A 16,400-nucleotide genomic window follows, 5' to 3' on the forward strand; every position below is an offset into this window, starting at 1 on the left:
AGGCGCAGGGCAGGAAAATGACTTCTCAGAGGTCAGGATGCAAATCTGTCATGCTCCTGGAAATAGGAGCTGGCTCTGCTTTTCTAATTTGCTGGCCCATGCTGAATTTGCCCATGGTAATCCATGAAAATTCACCTGGAAAGAAAATAAATTATTTATGAAAGCAATAGTCCAGAGCTGCTTAAACTGCCAAGGCAAAAATCCCTGTGCTGATCCAGTTGCGGGCGGTGATGCACATCAGAGGGCAGGGGATGGGAGGGAGGGGAGGACAGCAGCTGGTGGTCTACTCTGTTGTTTGCCCCTTGCTCCTCAGCTGCTGGGAAGACGCAAGGTGTGGCTTGACTTGCTGCTGCTTTTTATCGTTGCTTTGTGTTCCTTCGTGCTGCGGCCCCCACGGTACCGGGGACGTGCGCGTGTGCTCGCGCTGGGTCTCGCTGCTGGAGGGTTACAGCCCGAGGAGTGTTTATGGGCTTATTAACCACATTCTTTATGCAATAAGTGATGTTTAGCTGACTACTGACATTTATTTGGGAGAATAAGTTAAAATAAACAGTCCTGCTTGGATTGATCGGTTTTCATGCCACCTCAGGCTTGCACGTGAAGTGATTTTGATGGATCTCGGTCCAGTTGTCTGAGACCTGTTTCACTGATGCTTTTCCATCACCCACCTCTAATTCACACTTTCAGAGATGTAGGAACAAACATGACCGTGGAAACTGCTCTCCCCTTCAGATGGGCCCTGCAGGCTACAGTCCTTGCAGGCTGAGCCCCGAGGCAGAGGTGAGGAGTTCGTGGGGACGCTGCGTTGAACCTGTCTGAGATAACAGCAAATGCCCTGGCCCTGGCTGCGGTCTGAGGGCTGCCTTCGTCTCTCTGCTTACCTGAAGAACACAGCAGGCACGAATTTATAGGAGAAATACGGGGCATCCCCAGGGTGCTACACGCAGGATGAGCCTGGGGTAGAACAGCGACAGCCTGTGCACCTCTGTCCTGCATGCAGCCCGGTGTGCCCCGGGGCTTCTCCCCTCCCAGGGGGATCTGCATCGTTGCTCCATGCTGTGGTCCCCAGAAAGCATCAGGGTACCCAGCCGGATCATCCGAAGTGACGGGTGATGAAAGGTGGCTGTAGGTAGCTGTTGCTAAGCTACAGGCTCTGTCTGCTCTGGCTGTCGGAGGGCTCGGGGAGCTGAAGGGCTGTGGTCAAACCTGGGGAGTAAGTGGCTGCGGCAGGGCAGTGGGGCGTGGAGGGGGAGGTGACCTGTTCCTGGGTCAGGGAGTTTTGCAGAGCCCGCTTGTTTACTCTCTGCTCCAGATGAAGCAGCAGGACACAAGTCTGGTTCTCCCTTTTGGGAGAAGGGAGTCCATCCCATTAAGAAACCTAAGGACCATAACAGCTGGTTGCCTTATTTGCGCTTAGGTATCTTAGGAGAGAGCAAGTTGGCTCTTTGCATCCCACCCCGCATCCACATTGCTGTGTCAGAAGAAAAAAACCCCAAGCAGCAGATGGGCTGAGGCGCTGGCCCTGGGCTGCGTCAGCCAGGCGGCAGAGAAGTGGGTCCAGCAGCGAGCCTCTGCTCCGGGGACTTTGAAACTGGGGTCCACAGAAAAGCAGAGCCAGCCAGCCCTGCTCTGCTGCCAGGAAAGCTCTTCCCAGGGGCTCAGTGGGACCTCAGCATCCGCAGGGAGAAGTCTCGGGAGTCCGTGCATGGGGGGAAGAGGGACGGCACTGTCCTGGTCCTACACCAGAGCAGTGCTCAGTGGGGAGCATGCCTTCTTTGGGATTTTTTGGCAACTGCTCTCTCTACCCTGCAGTCCTGTCTCCAGATGCGTGTGCAGGCAGCATGTGCTGGGAGAGGCTGCTGCATCTGCAAGGGTAGAGATAAATCTTACTTTGTTTTAAGGGCAATTGTTAAACCAAACCCCAGTTACACAATGAAGGCGGAGATGCTCAGTGCAAAACACACTGTATTCCACGCTGGGCGGGTGAGCAAGCCGCTGCCTTTGTTCCTTGCTGTTTGCCCTCTCTCTGTCCTCCTGCACTAATTAATCTCATCTGCATGCTTAACAGCCATTCCGAGAGAGGAGATGAGAAAAAGACCGTGGGCTCCAGCGAGAGCTTGTGCCTCTCCTCCCTGGGCTGCTCTGGATCCCTTGCAGCTCCGCGGTGCAGCCCCTGGGTCGGGGCTGGAGGGGCGAGTGCTGGCTTCCACCTTTCCCAGCTGAGGGCTGCTGGAGCGAGTCCTCCCCTGGGTCTGCAGGAGGATGTACACAGGGGTCAGGAGGAGTAAATCAGGTCAGAGAAGGAGGATGCAAGGAAAAGTTCCCCAGCAGGCAGGAGAACAGCCGGGGAAGTGAGCAGGCAGCTTGCAGCCTCCTCCGTTTGAATGTCGCTTGGGGGCGGGGATGCTCAGGAAACAGGATAACAAACTGATTCCAACCTCTCTTGCCTTTTTTTCCCCCCTCTCTCTTTTGTTTTGTTTTATTTTTAGGATTGGTCTCTGCACGAGGCAGATCTGGAACTGGAGGATTAATGGAGATGCAGTGAAAGGTACCGGTCGCTGGTGCTGCGTGTCGGGGGGTGGCCGAGGGGACTGGTGCTGCGGGAGGCTGTCCGACGGGGATGCTCCCATCCCTGCTCTGCTCCTGGCCGCCCGCAGCTCTGCCAGGGGGAGGATGGTGTTTGCACTTCGTGTTTCTCTGTTGTTTATTCCCTGGCACTTCTCTGCTCTGTTTTGCAGCGTAGCCAGCCCCCTCCTGTGGGCAGGGACCGATGCTGCCTCGCCCCGCCAGCCACCATGGAGCTAGCTAATACCAAAGACTTCCAGTGGAAAAGCCTCGCCCCGCTCCCAAGCTGCAGGGTCTACTCGACCCTCGTGGAAGCTGGCGGGCAGGTGTTTGCCATCGGGGGCTGCGATGATAACGGCATCCCCATGGACTGCTTCGAGGTCTACTCCCCCGAGGCCGACCAGTGGACCTCGCTGCCCCCCATGCCCACGGCCCGGGCAGGGGTGGCCGTGGCCACCTTGGGCAAGCGGATCATGGTGATAGGAGGGGTCGGGGTGAATCAGATGCCGCTGAAGATAGTGGAGATGTACAACATAGATGAGGGCAAGTGGAAGAAGAGGAACTCGCTGAGAGAGGCAGCCATGGGCATCTCGGTGACGGCAAAAGGCAAGGAAGGTTCAGTTCTTGCTGCGTCCTTCCAGGGATGCCTGCGGGGCGGTGGGATGGGGAGGGTTAGCATCGGCTGATGCATCAGGCACGAAAACTTTCTGGGCAATGGTACAGGGTTATGTTGTTCTCCAAAACCTTTTCTGTGCCTCTAGAAGTTGAACTCTGTGTATTTGTCATATCCCACCTGCTAAAGATGACTGTTCCGTAGGCGGCCAAAAGCAGATAAGCCTGGGGGTTGCTGTGTATCGTCAGCCCTGGAGCCATGAGGGCCATGGCTGTGCTGGTGCCTGGGGGTATTTTGGACAGGTCCAAGCTCCAGGGTCTCCAATCAAAGTTCTCCAGGGTTTTGTAGCAAATTCTGGTCTTTGTGTGCCGTAGATGCTGGAAAAATAGAAATGGTGCTGCTGGCTGAGCGTAGGCAGGCTGGGAGGACCTGGCTGAGCTGCAGAGCCAGAGGTGAAGGTCTCGGAGACACAGAATAGCTTTGGTTTGAAGAGACATCTCTGGTCCAAACCCAGAACCAGCCAGGAGAGAGTCGGCTTCACGGTCGTGGGCTCAAATTGTTGCACAAGAAGGGGAAGCGGCTGGCTTTATCGGGGGGTGCCTGTGTAGCTCCTCTCCGAAAGCTTAACTGCTGCCTTAAATGGGGCTTGTTAAATGCCTGTGAGGCTCTGCCTTATCAGCCCATCTCATTTTTTTAATTTCTAAGCAGAGATGTGGAGCATTGATTTCCTGTAGCATGCTCTGCCATGCTTTGAAGAGCCTGGGGCTGGGAGTTGTGTTCCCAAGCAGCGTGCCTGAGGTCAGCCAGCTTCCTGCCGTGCCTAGGATTACGAACCTAATCTCCAGGCAGCTTCTTTGAAAGCTGCTTGGTTTGTTTGCTTAAGTGGGTTTAAAAGCTACTGTCAAGGAATGTTTAAAAATAATGTTTACCATCTTGGAGATGATTTTCTCTCTGAGTATAAGCTTGCCTGGCTGATACGGCAGGGTCAATTTGGTGCAAGAGGCCAGGGACAGAAATAGCTGCCCAAATCCTTGCAGCGTGCGGGCTGGTCTCTGCTTTTTCAGCTGCCTTGTAAGGCTGCCCGCAAGGGCAAGGCTGCTGTCGCTGCTCTCCTGAATCTTGTCTGCGGAACGAAGCGCTTGTTGAAGGAGATAACGTGGGTGCTGTGTAGGATTTTGTTTTGGAGAGCCAGGTTTGCCATTAGACAGAGATGGATATAGCTGATACGGATTTGGTGAGGAACAAGTAGCATCAGTGCCTCGTCTCAGCTCTGAGCCCTCTGGTCCGGGTTGCGGAGCCGCCATCCCATGCCAGACCTCGGTGGGGCCAAGCCGGAGCTGAGCCGAGGAGCAGCAGCCCCCGGAGCGGGGAGCGGGGTTGGGGGAAGAGCATCGGTGTTGCTGCGGGGACCGGGAGGTCGGTGCGTTCCCCTCTGCCCTGGGGATGGGAGCTCAGGACGTACCCGGTGACTCGGGTAGGGGTGAACAGTTCTGGTGCACGCTGTATGACAGCACGTGCGCTTTTGCTGGGGGGTCTGTGTGTGTGTCTGATGCTTTCCTATAATAATTTTGTGGGATTGTTTTGCTTCTTGACCCTGTCCAGACTACAGAGTCTATGCGGCTGGTGGGATGGGATCTGACCTGCGGCCGCACAACTACCTGCAGCATTATGACATGCTCAAGGACATCTGGGTGTCGCTGGCGGCCATGCCCACACCCAGGTACGCTGCCACATCCTTCCTGCGAGGCACCAAGATCTACGTGCTGGGTAAGAAGCAGTCCTGCCTCCTCCTCCTCCTCCGGCAGCAGCTCCTTTGATCTGAGCACTGAGAAACCTCCCTGGAAAAGGCTTTTGGGAACGCTCCTCTCCGTCCCTGCCTGCTTTCTCACGCATTCAGAAATACCAATCTTGGAGCTGTAGGTTTTGAGCGGGGCTGGTGTTGGGTTTGGATTCGCAGCTCCGTAGCAAGCACCCATGAGAGCCCCTGCATCCTTGGACACCCTGGGGGCTCCTCCCCTGTCCCAGGCCCATCCGTGGCCGCCGAGGGTCCGGCTGGTCTTTGCCTGCTCAGTTTGCAGTCCCACGACTGCACTAAAAGCCCTTGGACTCAACTAGTCAGTAAAAATACTTCTATGCATTTTGTATCAGCAAAGTACCGTGCAGCTTCACAACGGGTCTGCCTTTGGCCGAGGAAAGACCTGCTGTAGCCGGGCAGTGCTGGACCAAGCCTTTTGCAGGGAACCATTTTCATCAGTCTCGTGTTACAGAAAGGGAAACTAAGGCAGAGAAATGTTGCTGGTAGCGCATGGCCAAATGGCATATCAGGATCAAAATGCAGGAGTCCTGATTGTTCAAACTGCCAGACAGCCCTGGCTCTCTTTAGGGGTTACCAGAAAAGACTCTTTGATCTATTTTGCGGTTTGCTTGCTGCTGGCAAACAGTTTGTGGGCCCACTAGCGAGCACAGGCTCTGCCTTCAAAGGCACGCTGAGCATCTGAGCTGAGAATAGCGGTATTCATCTGCATCTGATGGGTGGAAGAATAATACGCATCTCTGGCGGTGGCAGCAGCAGCTGCTCTGGCTCTCCTGCTCCGTCAGGAGCTCGGCAGCGAGGCCGGGGCTTGCTGGATTGCACTGGCGCTGAACTCATCTGAATTGCAAAGGCTTCCTGAGCGCTGATCCCTGCTCTGCTGTGAATTTGTCTTGATTAAACCAGTGCATACTAAACACCTTCCTGCGCCAGCGAGCCGCTGCTGCTGGCGTGGAGGGAAGCGGAGGGTGTGATGCACTGAAAAATGAAGTGTTTTCATGTCATGAACTTGCAATTAAAGGAGAGGGAGCGCAAGGGTGAGAAGTTACCTGGCTCAGCAGGCCCTCATCCAGGTGACTTGAGACCTGGGGGCATCATATCAGCTGGCAGCTCGCTCTCAGCCCACCCTAGGAGGCTCCTCTGGTTCCTGCTGCCGTTGGCTTGGTGCTATGAGCCAAGCCGACCCTTTTCTTTCCTTCTCCCCCACCCCAGGTGGAAGGCAGTCCAAGTACGCTATCAACGCCTTTGAGGTCTTTGACACAGAGACCAGGTCGTGGACCAAGTTTCCCAACATCCCCAACAAAAGGGCCTTCTCCAGCTTCGTGCCCACAGAAGACAAACTCTTCAGTCTCGGGGGCCTGCGGCAGGGACGGCTCTACCGGCAGCCCAAGTTCATGAGGACCGTGGACATGTTTGACATGGAACAAGGTGGGGGCTGTCCCAGCTCTGTCCTTTCTGCGGAAGCAGGGCGGGTGGCACGCAACGCTGTGCTTTGGGGCTTTGCTGTCCTTGCAGAGCACAGAGCTCTCATCTGCTGAGTCCTTGGATTGCTGGTGCCTTGAGCCTGCAGTCAGGATTAACAAGTCAAGGCAGCAGGGGGGAAAACCATGGTCCCAAGGCAGCTGGGTTCAACAGCTCCCTCGTGGCATGGTGGTGAGGAAGCTGACCCCTGTGTCATGGGGTTTTATTACCCCAAGGTGCAGCAGCAAAAGTGCACTTCCACGAGCAAGTAGGAGGTCAGAGAGGCAGATGGTTTCCCAGGAGTGGATGCTCCTGCGATGCCTGGTCTGTCCTGTCCCTTGCAGGTGGCTGGATGAAGGTGGAGCGCTCCTTCTACCTGAAGAAAAGGCGAGCAGACTTCGTGGCTGGCTACCTGAAAGGCAGAGTCGTCGTGGCTGGGGGACTAGGTGGGGTGCTGGGGACGGTGGTAACACTTTAAAAGCATTATGTGAGTTGTGTTATCATTACAGAGGGGAGAGAGCCTGGCCCTGCATGGCCTGAGGGAGCAGGGAAAACAGACACCATAAGGGGATGGGGTCCAGGGTACAGACACTATGCCAGGGCAGACAAGGGATGCTTGCCGGCGCTTCCCAGGTGACCCAGTGCCTCGCTTTGTGCTTCCAGGAAACCAGCCAACCGTCCTGGAGTCCGTGGAGGCCTTCCACCCCGAGAAGAACAAGTGGGAGAGCCTGCCGCCCATGCCCACCCCACGCTGCGCCTGCTCCAGCATCGTGGTCCGGAACTGCCTGCTGGCCGTCGGCGGGGTGAGCCAGGGCCTGAGCAGTGCCGTGGAGGCCCTGTGCCTCTCCGATTCCTAGCTGGCTCCTGCCCGGCGGAGGACCCTGCCCCTCGCTGCCTCCCGCAGCAGCGGTGGCGGTGCTGGGCAGCTCCCGGCAGCGCTGAGGCTGGGCGAGCACCCGGGAGCCTGGCAGCGCGGCTCTGCCTGCCGTCACCTAAACCCAGCCTTGCTCTGTAGCCGTGGCCAGCAGGAGCCTGCAGCCGTGGGCTGCTGTTCCTCTCCCTCCCGGGCGCTGCTGTTCCAGCCCCATGGAGGGAAAGGGCACTTTTGGCCAGGGGTCCCCTCCAGCCATCGTCAGAGCTCTGCGGGGAAACCCAGATGAAGGAACTGCTCGCAGCACTGGTGTGTCGTGTCTCCTGCCGGCAGGAAGGTCTCTGGAGGTCAGGACGTGGGCGAGCATCTCCCTGCTGCCATCCTGACCAAAGGCGACGGGTTCGGAGGTGTTAGGAGTATCCAGACAGGTCAGTGGTGGTTCAGGGAGAACTGATGCCATGTTGCCCTCTTCGAGCACCCTGGAATCTATGTGTGCTTCCCTGTACGGATCCCCTTGGCCTGCAACAAGGGAAATTCCTAACCTGCAGCCAGATCCAGGGGATCGTTCTTGTTGCCTTCGTAGCAAGGCTCTTCCTGCAAACCTGTAGCATTTGACTGTCACTTTGCCAGGAGCTGGAGTGAGGGGCTGCCAATGCTCCTGGGAGGGATGAACGCCCAAGGGACTGTTTTGGCTAGAGGGAAGACTTTACTTTTGGCACAGGACTAGCACAGATACCGCCTTTGCTGGGTTTCATGCAGACATGGCTTCAACCTACAGCGTTCCAACGCGGTTTTTAGCTCCTTTAATGATTTGGGATCTTCTGTTCAGCCCTGGGAGAAAGGAGCAAAACCCAGCCCTGCCTCTGGGTCTTCTGGAGTGCACTCACCCCTGGGGCCGGGCAGTGGCTTTGGCGATGGCTTTGTTGGCAGCAAAGCCAGAAGACCCCGGCCATCGCCTCCTCTTTGGTCCCGTTCTTCCCGGGCAGTTTGCGGGAGGGCTGTCCGAACCGCCGAGTTCCAATTCTAGCTTGTAGCGGTCGCACCATTAAAAAGCTGTCTTCAGAGAAGCCGGGTCAGGGCTGTGGCTGTAGGAAAAGGTGGGACCCAGGCTGGAAAGGGGAGAGGGCAGCAGTGCCGGCAGCCGTGGCTGGGGTCGGCGATGCATCCCGTGCCTTGGGCGCTGCCCCGGCGCTGGTTCCTCCCCAAAGTGTCACCTCCGCCTCTTGCAGCCGTTCCTGGGCTGAGGGGACCGGGGAGGGGGGTGCCGGGGGCGGTCCCTCGGGGCTGCCCGGGAGGCTCCCCCGGTGCCGGCCCCGCTCCCGCCGCCGCGGAGCTCCGAGGACACCGTGCGGCGGCCGCGGCAACGGCAGGGGCGGCCCGGGGCGGGGGGGCCGGGGCTCGGCGGGGCCGGGGCTCGGGGCTCGCTCCCCGCCGCTCCCCGGCCGCAGGCTCCGGGGATGCCCCGGCCCCGAGCTGCGCTCCCCGGGCGGGCCCGGAGGGCAGGGATCGGCTCCCCTGCATCTCCCCCGAGCCTCGCTCCTCCGGGGGGGGGGGACCTGGCCGGTGCCCCCCGGGCCGGCTCCTTGCCCCTTCGGTGGGCGGTGGGGGCCGGTCCCGTCTGCCGGTGCTCGTGGGGAAGGGGTGAAGCGAGCGGCTCCTTTTGAAGCGCAGCCCTGTCAGCTCCAGGCCCCCTCTCTCTGATCTGAGCGCCCCGTAGCTCAGATGAAAGGGGAAAAGCACCGACTGGGCAGCGAACAACCCGCTCGCTAATTATTTACATCCCACCTGCTTGTCTCCGGCTGCGTACGTGGGCATAACAGTGCCTGTCCCCCTCCCATGGTCCCATCTGTGGTCCTGATGCTTTCTTTGCTTAGGCACTGCGTTTTGGAAGGTTGTAGAAATGCAAATACCTAACTGCAGAAAGGAGCTCCAGCTCCAGCCCTGCTGCAGACGCGCTGCTCCGGCCGGGATGGAGGAGCTGCCCGCAGCGATGCTGGGTTATGCTCCAGGCCCTGGAGAGGAGCACAGGGCCCAGCCCAGTCAACCCTGACACAGTGCAGTCGGGGAGGGCTCCGGGGTGGGATGTGCTGGGGGGTGAAGCTGCAGGGAGCGCTGAGCAGGGCACCGGGGCCAGGCGCTTCTGTCGAACGGCGTCCCTGCGTGATTGAAGGTCTGCTGGGTCTAGCAGAGCTGCGGGAAGGTGCTGAGTGCACCCCTCTCTGCGTGGGCTGCCTCCTGACCCCAGAAGGCTAAGAAAACATCCCTTTGAACTGTAAAAATTGGAGGACGGAGGAGGCTTGGAGGGAGAGAGGGAGCCTTCTACTCTTCTAGAACAAAACCCCTGTCTCCCAGCGCAGCAGATCTCTATTTCAGCCGCCTCTGCACAGACGGGAGCCTCTAGCTATTAATGAAGTGTTTTCCTTTGTCCTTAAGGAACCTTTCCCACATGCAGCACAGCCTGCTGCTCCTCTGCTTTCTCATTAGCCCTGAGCCCCATTCATTGCAGCGAGGCCGCGCTGGTCGAGGCTCAGGGTTCAGTGCTGCTGCGCTGGCTTTGTTAAGCTGGAGCAAGGGGAGGAGGAATCCGCTCCCTTTGTCTGGCTGCAGCACAGCTGGGGGCCGATCCTTTGCTTTCTCCCTCCAGAAAGGCTGAAGAAAGTTGACAGACAAAGCAGCGTCATGGGAATAAACCCGTTCTAGGACTTAATGAAGAGATGTCAGGGACCAGGGACAAGGCTGGGGGGAGACGGTCAGTAATCAAAGCTGGGGATGTGCCAAGCATTTAGAGAGGGAGAGAAAGGAGCCCTCCGAGTCGCAGCATAGAGAGAAGCAGGTCCGGGTCAGCTGCCTCTGTAGTGAAACCCAAGCTCTCGTCCCCAGACGGGATCCCTGGCATGCCCCCAGAGCTGCTGCGTCCCCAGCCAGCTGCAGGTGCTCCTGGCTGGGGGTGCTTTTCCCCACAGTGGTGCTATGCAGAGCTAATTTTTTGCAAGAGCTTGAAACCTAGATGTTGTTTGGACTTTTCCAGGCATAGTTCCCACCCTGAGCAGCTCTCCCAGGAGTCTGTTCCCATGTCTATCCCAATTTCAGGGGCTGGGGGGCTTCCTGAGCAGCCGTGAGCTCTCGTCATGACCCCCAGCACACTCTGCAGCCACCTCCCCCTCCGTCTGCTGGCTTCTCCCCAAAATCTGCCAGGAAAGGCAGCTGTCGAGACTTCAGACACTTCCAGCACGCCTCCGCTGCACCGTGCTTCCAGATAACACCCACTCGGAGACCTCTGTACCTGAAGAATTGAAGCACTTTCCCTAGTAATAATGTTGTTTGCTTTTTACCAGCAGATCATAAATGGCTTAGCAAACACAGAGGGGTAACCAGGCAGCAGGAAGGTGAGAAGAGTCGTACTCAGAATTACGCGGTCAGTGGCAAAAGCTCGGGTTAGAGGGTAGGCCTGATCTGTGCCAGCGCTGGGAATAAACTGGGAATAAACTCCCTCTGCTTGCGGGAGCCCACCGCCTCGCTACGGCCCCTCTGGTTCGGCTTTTGGTGGCTGGAGTTCAGCCTGGTCCCTGACGTGGCTGAGGGGCTCTGCCGGTGCCTGACCCCGCTGAAGGAACCTGGCTCTGTTTTCAAACTAATCTTCTTCAATTATTTCAAGAAAAGGTTTCAAACTTCTAAGCATGCTTTGGAGCTGTTCTGCTGGGTGGCAGAGCAGCCCCAGATGGGGCTGGAGGAGCTCTGCTAATTAATCATAGAATAAGAGATTTAATGAGACTGCTGCAGAGGCCAGGGAAAATCAACCCATAATTCAAAACACTGAGCATGTGACAGCCTCTTGCCCTGAACAGGCTGTTTGAGCGTCCACCCCAGATGTCCACATATACAGTGTGAATGACCCTAAGCAAAAGCCACCTGATTGCAGCGACTCAGAGGTAGGTAAGCATGCATCCCATCCCCAGCGCTTGCATTGCACCCCAAAAATGGCCCAGTCAATGCCATTCCTGAACCCCCAACCCCTCCTGGGCTCCCCTGCTATTGCTGGACTTCTCTGGGGGCTCATCCATGGATCTCCTCTGGACCAAGGGCATCTCTCCCTCGTCGGGCTGATGGGTGCCCAGCACTCAGTAGCGAGCTGTTAGGCAGCACCAGGTTATTAAAGTCGCTTTTAGGCTCATCAAAGACTGCAAGGAGATACTGTGGGACTCCAGCAACAGCCACCTTCTTGCCAGCCACCCAGCCTCTGAGAACCAGCAGCCCTTCCCTGGCTCCTCTCGGCTCGTGGGAAATCCCTTCTAGTGGGTTGAGATTCCCTCCAGGAGCAGGGGAAATCCTCCAAGCTTTCCCATTACCTCTACGGGCTTGATGGTGGCATTCGCTAGTTCCAGCACGCTGGCAGACACGAGCTGGAGGATTAAGTCTCTCCACTGACGGTTCTCACAACTGCACCCTGAATCCTGCCCTTCTCTGTGTTGTTCCAAGCGCTGTGGGAAATCGGAGGCTGCAGGAGATAATCTGCTTTTGTTTGAAACAAAAGGGCTGTGCCTGCCCTGCAGGTGATGGAGATGTGACCGTGAGCCAAGGCTGGGGAGCAGGGAGGTGAATCGGACGCACCCTGACTTTGTGGGTTGTTTGTTTTTAAGCAGCTCTGCGCTTGTTTGGGCTGAGCGGTGCTGGACAGGCTCCCATTCTCCTCCCCGTGCTCCGAACGGCAGATGGCATCCATGGGCTGAGCCCAGGCTGGACCAGCACCTCCCAGCACGCATCCTGCGGCAGCCGGGGCCTGCCCTGCCCAGGCGCTGCTGGACCGTGCTGGTGGGGTGGCAGGCTGGCTCCAAAATGCCTTTTTGGTTTGTGCAGGGATCCTGGCTGATAGCATAAGGATCCAGCAAATAACTTGATGCGAAAAGGATGTTATGCATCTCCTCCAGCATTGCGTTCCCCTGAACGGGCATTGCCTCTAAGCCCAAGCACCTTGCGGTAGCTGTGACAGAGCTGATTTCTCCTCTCAGGTCTCCCAGGCAGACAGTCTCTAATGCTGCTGCACAGTGTCAGTCAAGGAAATGTCTCTGTGGTTGAATCCTGCTCTTGCTTCCGCTGCTGCGGCTCCCTGAGCTCTGCAGTCAATCTCTACAGATTAGATAGCTGCAGAGTTTCTTTCCCCAGATGCACGCTGCATACGCTTTTCAGCAGATGATGCCGAGTGCTTCCATCTTTGCAGCGGGTACTTGCTGGATCCCATCGTGCCTGGAGGGCCAAGATAAAGCCTCAGCTGGGAGACTGAGCCCAACTATCAAACGAGCTCTGTGGAACGGGGTCTTTGATGGGAATTGCCAGCGGTGGTGGGTGAGCTTTGGCGGCTGCGTGGGGTGGACGGGGGCTTCTTGGGGTGAGGGGTGGTGACAAACCCCGCTCTTCTCCAGAATGGTTTGGCTGTTCAGCCTTGGGCATGGCACAGAGGTACCCTGCGCTGCGAGGAGATGCGGGGGGGTACATCTGTGCACACACAGATGCGCAGAGGGGAAAGTCATAGAATCATAGAATCATAGAATCGTTTAGGTTGGAAAAGCCCTTTAAGATCATCCAGTCCAACCATTAACCTACACTACCAAGTCTACTCTAAGCCAATCAAGGGTAGACCAGACTGAACCATATCCCAAAGTGCCACCTCTACCCGTTTTTTGAACACTTCCAGGGATGGGGACTCCACCACCTCTCTGGGCAGCCTGTTCCAATTCTTGACCACCCTTTCTGTAAAGAAATTTTTCCTAATTTCCAACCTAAACCTCCCCTGGCGCAGCTTGAGCCCATTTCCTCTCGTCCTATCGCTAACTACTTGGGAGAAGAGCCCAACACCCACCTCGCTACCCCCTCCTGTCAGGCAGTTGCAGAGAGCGATCAGGTCTCCCCTCAGCCTCCTCTTCCCCAGGCTGAACACCCCCAGCTCCCTCAGCCGCTCCCCACCAGCCCTGTGCTCCAGACCCTGCCCCAGCTCCGTTGCCCTTCTCTGGACACGCTCCAGCACCCCAATGTCCTTCTTGTAGTGAGGGGCCCAAAACTGGGCACAGCATTCCAGGTGCGGCCTCACCAGCGCCGAGCACAGGGGCACAGTCACCTCCCTGCTCCCGCTGGCCACACTATTCCTGAAACTCCAGAGTTGTGTGGGTTAGCGTAGTCGGACATATAACTCGGTGCGTGCAGACACCCTGCACTGCCAGGGCATGTGTAAGTTGGCACGTATGTCCGTGGGACCAGGTTCACGAATGATAGCACGTGGGGCTGCGTGTACATCCCCAGCGTAACGGCTGCAGCTGTGCTGTGCTCCTGGGGGACGTGAGCCAACAAAATTGCCACCGCGGTGAGCAGATCGGGGAGCGGGCAGCTTGCAGGCTCACCCCACGGGCTGCGCCCGCAGCTGGGTTTGTCCCGTGTTACAAGAGCACATACCTGTCAGCCGCCGTCATCTCCAGCAGGTACTGCTCTCGGAGCCACAGCCGTGACAAAGAGAGCTGCTTCAAGAGATCTCAGGGAAGTACTTGCATGAATTCACGCGTTGCCCCGGCTCAGTGGGCGACAGGCACGCACCGGGTGCCACCACACCGTCCTGGCTTGCGTCGTTCCTCCCCGTGCTGCTCTGGAGGAGCTGCTGCCGTGGCTGGGGTCCGTCCTGCTCACACAGAAGAGACGTCGTGGCCTCAGCGGGCTGCTGCCGCCCTGGAACGTTGGACAGGGTTTCCCAAGGCCAACTGAAAGCAAACTGTGGTGTTTGTTCTTCACGGGCAGGGAATTCTATGAACTGTCTACCTTGTCTCACAGCGGGAGGATTACCAGTGTCTGCTGTCTGACATTGAAACCCAATTTAGATGCCAGTTCTGTAGTGCGTTTAAGGGGCGTGCTTAGACCTCAGCATAGGAGAAGACCTGTTGATGTCAAAGCACACTTGCTGAAGCTAGCCTTTAAATTGCTGTAACCACTGTGGATGGTGATGCAAAGGGAATCTTTTAGAAATAAAGCAAACAAATACAAAATAACTGGGTTTCAACCCAACTTTCCTTCCAAAATACATAGTAAATTTGACCTGCCTTGGACACTTGCTGTCAGCAATCTTGAGAATGGACTGGCAATTGTCTGCAGTATTTTTTTTTTTTTAATGTATGTATTAGCTCTCACAGAGACTTGCATTCAAATGGGATCACATTTCAGTACACTGAGTGCTTTGTGCATTGTGGCATTCTTTCTTACTGATCTTCAGCAGATCCGTCAGTCAGTCCCTCCTGCCTCTGGGGAGCTGCAAACAGCTACGGGCTGGTCCTGCTGACCCGGCCAGCCCCAGCTTTCGCAGGAGCCCCGCGCCCGCCAACCTGCTCGGCAGTCGCGGTCTGCTCTCTGCGCGCCTTTAGCCGAAACCCAGCTGAGCTCTTGTAGTTTTCCAGTTACCTAATGGGGCTCAACAAATCCCGGAGCTGGCTGCTGCCGTGTCCTCGCCTGAACTCTCGAAACGCGAAGCTGTGTTTACTGAAAGCCAGGCGTTTCAGGACCAGCGCCGGTGGCTGCTCCGACGCAGCAGCGCCGAGCGGTCCTGTTGCTGATCGCTGCGCTGGCTCTCCTGCCAAACAGCATCGCTTTTCGTTGTCCCCGAGCAGACTTTGTCTGCGTAAACAGAAAACTTCCTCAGCACAGCCCCTAACAGATCTGGCTGTGGGGCAGAAACGGCTCCCGTGCCTTGCCCGGGGCCCATAGCACGCACAGCAGCACAGCTCTGCTCGGCTGCTCCTGGCCGTCGGGGCAAGATGCTCGTCGGGGTCAGTGCTGCCCTTTGGCCATGGGGCTGCCAACCCTCCCCAAAAGGAGACCCGGCGTCGTTTTGCGTGAATGCTCTCGTACAGCTTCAGTAATGAGTTTCTCTTGTCTGGATAGCTGGGAGTAGAGCTCCTCTGTGCTGCCAGAGCTGCAGCGGCGCTGGGAACACCAGGACGCCTCTGTCACTGCCATCGCTGTACACCGCGGCTGTTTGTGCTGCCTTGGCCCCGTTAGGTCCCCAACCCTGCGGGGATGCCAGGCGCCGAGTCGCAGCGGAGCCAGCCCCGGCCCCTCTCGCTGCCAGCAGACAGACCCGCTCCATCGGCATCCACCGGCACGGTAATGGGTATCAAGTCCCTTCCCCAAAATACAGATGCTTCCTGCCCTGAAAATAAAAGCTCCAGCTTTTTTTTGGGGTAGTTTGCTTATTTTTTTTTTTTTTTTTTATAAATGTCTTGGCACTTCTGCAGCGCCGTGTGCTGCTGCAGGCTGTAACCTTCCCTGCTGTGACCTTCCAGCGCCTGGGAGCGTATCGCAGGGCGTCCTGGGTCGTTTCATTTGTACAATCTCTTTGCTCTGTGGTACGGCAACCCTAGATAAGATGGTATAGTAGAAGAATAATATGTATAATAATGTATTTTATTTATTATATGTATAATACTTTCCTTCCTTGGTGCGGGTAACTTGTGATTGCTGCTGTGTGCACCAAACTCCCATTAGTTGTGTGTTACAGCGAGCCGTTGGCGCGTATGCGAGAGGAGAGCAAAGCCTGGAGAACTGCTCCAAACTCACCAGTGTAGGAGAAAACTGCGTATGGGTCCCTGCTCAGCCCTTGTCCCCACTCATCTGGGGTTCGCTGGTTGTAACCGGGGGCTTCGGCCGTAGGGGTTAACGTATATTGTAGTGGTTAACGTATATTGTAGTGGTTAACGTATATTGTAGTGGTTGAAGTACAGGGCTTGAGATGGATGGGGATTGCCGTTCTGGCTTTTATTCAACAAATCTTTAGATTAAAGTGTAATTCAGACCACTGCGCATCTCTTTTATCTGTAGCAATTTCTAAGGTAAATACCGTACAAGAACAAAGATCATGTTATCACCTGATAACATGATGATTAAAAAATCCAAAGAAGATAAGTTCATATTTTGAAGCAGCTTGTTCCTGGGTTCATTGCAGTTTGGACTTTCGAGCTTTTTAGCTCGTAAATGTAGCGATTAAAGGAGCCGTGTGTCACTGACCCGGGGTGGCTCGCTCCGTACCAGCAGCCGGGAGATGAGGTTCTGGG

General features: G+C 56.6%; 1 protein-coding gene across 1 annotated transcript; it reads left to right on the forward strand.

Moving 5' to 3' along the window:
* Positions 1–2,795: 2,795 nt before the first annotated feature.
* Positions 2,796–7,306, forward strand: KLHDC8A (kelch domain containing 8A). Its single transcript, XM_075722463.1, has 5 exons — positions 2,796–3,171; positions 4,781–4,945; positions 6,201–6,416; positions 6,794–6,895; positions 7,113–7,306. The coding sequence occupies exons 1-5, from the start codon at positions 2,796–2,798 to the stop codon at positions 7,304–7,306; spliced, it is 1,053 nt and encodes a 350-aa protein (XP_075578578.1).
* The last annotated feature ends 9,094 nt before the right edge of the window (positions 7,307–16,400 follow it).

This window comes from Pelecanus crispus, chromosome 17, assembly GCF_030463565.1.
Source record: "Pelecanus crispus isolate bPelCri1 chromosome 17, bPelCri1.pri, whole genome shotgun sequence".
NCBI classification, from domain to species: domain Eukaryota; kingdom Metazoa; phylum Chordata; class Aves; order Pelecaniformes; family Pelecanidae; genus Pelecanus; species Pelecanus crispus.

What these genes read in the sequence shown, in the direction of transcription:
- KLHDC8A (XM_075722463.1), top strand. Translation starts at nt 2,796, where the DNA reads ATGGAGCTAGCTAATACCAAAGACTTCCAGTGGAAAAGCCTCGCCCCG. An exon ending in CATCTCGGTGACGGCAAAAG is followed by an intron (nt 3,172 to 4,780) that starts GCAAGGAAGGTT and finishes GACCCTGTCCAG; the next exon opens with ACTACAGAGTCTATGCGGCT. An exon ending in CGTCGTGGCTGGGGGACTAG is followed by an intron (nt 6,896 to 7,112) that starts GTGGGGTGCTGG and finishes TTGTGCTTCCAG; the next exon opens with GAAACCAGCCAACCGTCCTG.